The 3510-nt window shown below is 44.6% G+C and overlaps 1 protein-coding gene across 1 annotated transcript; it reads right to left on the bottom strand.

Moving 5' to 3' along the window:
- Positions 1-2191: 2191 nt before the first annotated feature.
- Positions 2192-3124, bottom strand: hs3st1l1 (heparan sulfate (glucosamine) 3-O-sulfotransferase 1-like1). Its single transcript, XM_085369547.1, has one exon. The coding sequence runs from the start codon at positions 3122-3124 to the stop codon at positions 2192-2194; it is 933 nt and encodes a 310-aa protein (XP_085225673.1).
- Between the last annotated feature and the right edge of the window lie 386 nt (positions 3125-3510).

The following is a 3510-nucleotide window of genomic DNA, read 5'->3' as shown; positions in this document are numbered from 1 at the left end:
AAATTTTCATCTCACTTACCATATTTGCTTTCAAAAAACCAACATGGCTGAAGCCGAGTGCTCCATACACCTTTTTGGGGTATAATTTTGCCTGTGATCATATTTTATGTGGTTAATATGCTGCACAAAGATGAGTACCAGGTAATCATCATACTCAAGCCAGTGGTAAAGGGCTCAAGGATAATATATTCTGTTCAAGGTTAACATAATGAATGCTAGCAGGTCAGTGGTGGTTTCTACCATTTCTACAGTAAGAATGATCAAAAATGATAAATTTGACACGTCAGTACTATTTTCTAATTTTCCTAACATCTACACGCCCCATGATATAACCAAGACAAGATGAAAACTGGATTCTCCTACACAAAAAATGTGCACTCACAGCTTAAAAATATTGTAAGCTCATTCTTACAGGACTCGATGTAAGAGTCACATTTTTACATTTGTTGAAAAAACATGAAAAAAAAAGAAAATCTTTTCCTTAAACAACCTCCTCTGCTTCGGGGTCTGAGAATTTGACAGCTACAGATGCACTATGCAGCTCCCAGCAAGCACACTAAGTAAACTTTGCCTCAAACAAATAAAGGGTATAAAAGGACTTTGTTCAGTATGCACTCACATTGCGAGCAAAGCATGCCCTTTTGTCCTTCTTGCCCACCTGTCTAATGGAAACACTGCACTGCGCCAGTGTAACACCTTGGGAATGATTGCTTATGTGCGCGCTTGTGTTTGTGTGTGCCAGGCTGCTTGTGCTGTAGGACAGTTCGTTATCTCTCAGATGAGCGGCTGGGTGATACATACCCAAGCAGACAGGCGTCGGCCAGGGTCACGGGGTGACTGTCACCTGCGTGTGTGCCGAGAGACTAGATCCTAAAGAGATCATGTCCAGACACATTTCCTTCCACCGGGTCCTCCGTCAGTTACTCTGGGGTCCAAGTGCCCCCTGGCGAGCAGAAGCGAGAAAAGTCCCTGAGCGAGATGAGCTAGGGCTGATTTTTATTTAGCACTTTGTCATCAAACCAAACTTGGCTATACACAGAATTTTCCTGCCTAATTATAATTTAAAACCCCAGATGGCCCACGAACTACACTACTAATATAAATATTCAGCATATTTCTATATAGCCCACAGCTTCACACCCCCACCCCTGCTCCGTTCTGGATATAGATCCAGCATAGCATCAATGACTTGTTTGCCTCGGGAGAGTTGTAGTGCTTATTCCAGCAGACAGAGCAAGGAGATCACATGAATATCAGATCCCGGCGGAGCTGTAGCTTTGGCTGCTGTTTAAAGCCCAATCAATGAAAGAAACATGACCCGTGTCTGTCTGTTGTGCATAGGACGACAAGCTGTTTCTTGGAAGACCGCATGATGTGCATGATTCAGGAAAGGGAGAAAATAGGAAAAGGATCCGCAATGGATACAGTATCCTTCGTAAAAGATTTACAGCACTGTTAGGTATATAATTTAATGACTACACTTTACACCTGAGCAAATTGTTGAACAGCGGCAAAACGCAACAGAAGCTCTGTGGATTTTAGCTTGCTGACTATGAAGATCCGACTTATTTAGCTGCAGGCACAGGCTGCATTCAATGTCCAGAGCTATTAGTGATTCTTGTACTACTAAAGCGCTGCTCCGGGGTACCCATTTCCTTGCATTAATGTCTACCTTCCACCACAGCAAATCAAAGGCTTATCTAATGCCTTTGCCTATCTTAGCATACTCTCTAAATATCACAGGTTAGAAGGCTGAGGGGCTATACTATACGATGGTCAGAATGAAACGGAGAACATGCCATTTTTTGTACATTTCAAAGCAGAACAATTTATTATCAAGAACAAGAATATCAAAGGAGAGGGGGAAAAAAACTTCATCAGTTTCATAAACTTGTTTTCACTGAAATTTCACCACTTAACACTTCCAGCACAGAGAGAATGACTTATTAAGCTTGAAGGTTCTTCTTTTTAATCTTACGCCTGTAGTTACAGTTTTTCACATTTTTTGCCGTTATCGTGTAAATATAGAACTCCTCTGCTGAAACCAGAGATTACAACAGTAGTTATTAAGAGGCTATTCAAAAGTTTTTAAACGTCCTTAAAGTGCTTCATAGCCTCCCGCATTTTTTAAAATGTTTTATCCTCGTCACAGACAAGATAGTGGCTCTGTTAAGAATGCAAACTGGGGTTTTTATTGCCAGTCGAAGGTGCGCTTCACCAGCCTGAAGAAGGTGCGGTTGTGTTCTTGAAGGTAGGAGCGGAGCTGCTGGAGCACAGTGCTGTTAACAGCAGGATGAGGTCGTCCCTTAGACTCGTGCAGACAGCGCTCTCGGCCATCACTGCGGATGCAGTAAAACCCTTTGGTCTGATTGAAGTAGAAGTTGGTGGATACTATCCTGGGTGGCAAGTTAAGGAAGCGCTCCACCCTCTGAAGCTCTGGGAGGGGATCACGGATCAGAGCGTCACCGTCTACTATGTGTATCTGTTCTAAGGGAAAGTGGCGCAGCCAGTTGCGCATGTGGACGTCGTACAGGCTCCTCTGAATGGCCTTGTACCTCATATTCAGCGCTCCGTTGCGCACTAGCAGGTTTTCAATGGCCTGAACCGGCTTGTGGTTCTCCAGCCGGTTAAAGTACACCTGGGTGTAGTCGGAGATGACCCGCTCAGCTGGGTCTCGCAAGATCAGCAGCAGCTTAATGGAAGAGTTCATGGCACAGATACGTTCGGGTGCAAGGGCTGAAGTGAAATAGCCTGGAGTTTTCTCTATTGTGATCTGGTGTGGGTAAGAGTAGGGCATTAACTCACGGTACCACTCAAAGCCCTTGGCGTAGTTCTCATCCCAGTCAAAGAAGTGCACCTCGGTGGCGGCGGCAGCCACTTCAGGGTGTATGTCCAGCATCTCCAACAGCGCTCTTGTGCCACCTTTGCGTACCCCAATAATAATACTATGTGGGGCTCGTTTGCTTGTTCCCGGGGGTGGAGATGTGGTTACATCTCCAGAGACATTCGCTAGTAGGCCGGTGTCAAGGTCCACGGTGTCCAGTGTAATCCCAAATCCTGCCTCAGGTGGGGCAGCGTATGTCTGAAGAACCAGGAGAAAGGCCGATGTCAGAAAACAGGCCATGGTGATGGACTGAAGTGGAGACTTGCAAAGAGTCAGTAAGAAAGAAGGCTGTGGCTTAGCTGTGGACCAAAGCTGACTTTCCGAACTCAGTGGTGCTAAGAAATGCAGTCTTTGTCTGCCATTGAATATGAACTGGAGACGGAGGACGAATCAGTCTGCGGCACATCTGCAGGGAAGAACAAAGAAAAAAAAGAGAGAGGAGAAAGGGCTTTTAGGTTTCAGGCATATAATGAAGAATGAATGTCTGTATTATACTGAAATGGCACCTTTCTCATTCCCATGAAAAAGCAATCCAGCCATAAATACAATCCGCGTCTGTTATAAGTGTATGATCTCAAAAGGATAATCTCAATTCATCTTTCTTTGAGTCTCTTTTAATTCTCCCT

The sequence above is a fragment of the Diplotaxodon limnothrissa genome, linkage group LG13, assembly GCF_057381915.1.
Source record: "Diplotaxodon limnothrissa isolate DT_005_m linkage group LG13, D_limnothrissa_male_GT1.1, whole genome shotgun sequence".
Classification (NCBI taxonomy): Eukaryota; Metazoa; Chordata; class Actinopteri; order Cichliformes; family Cichlidae; genus Diplotaxodon; species Diplotaxodon limnothrissa.
This window is presented reverse-complemented; position numbering and strand designations above follow the sequence as displayed.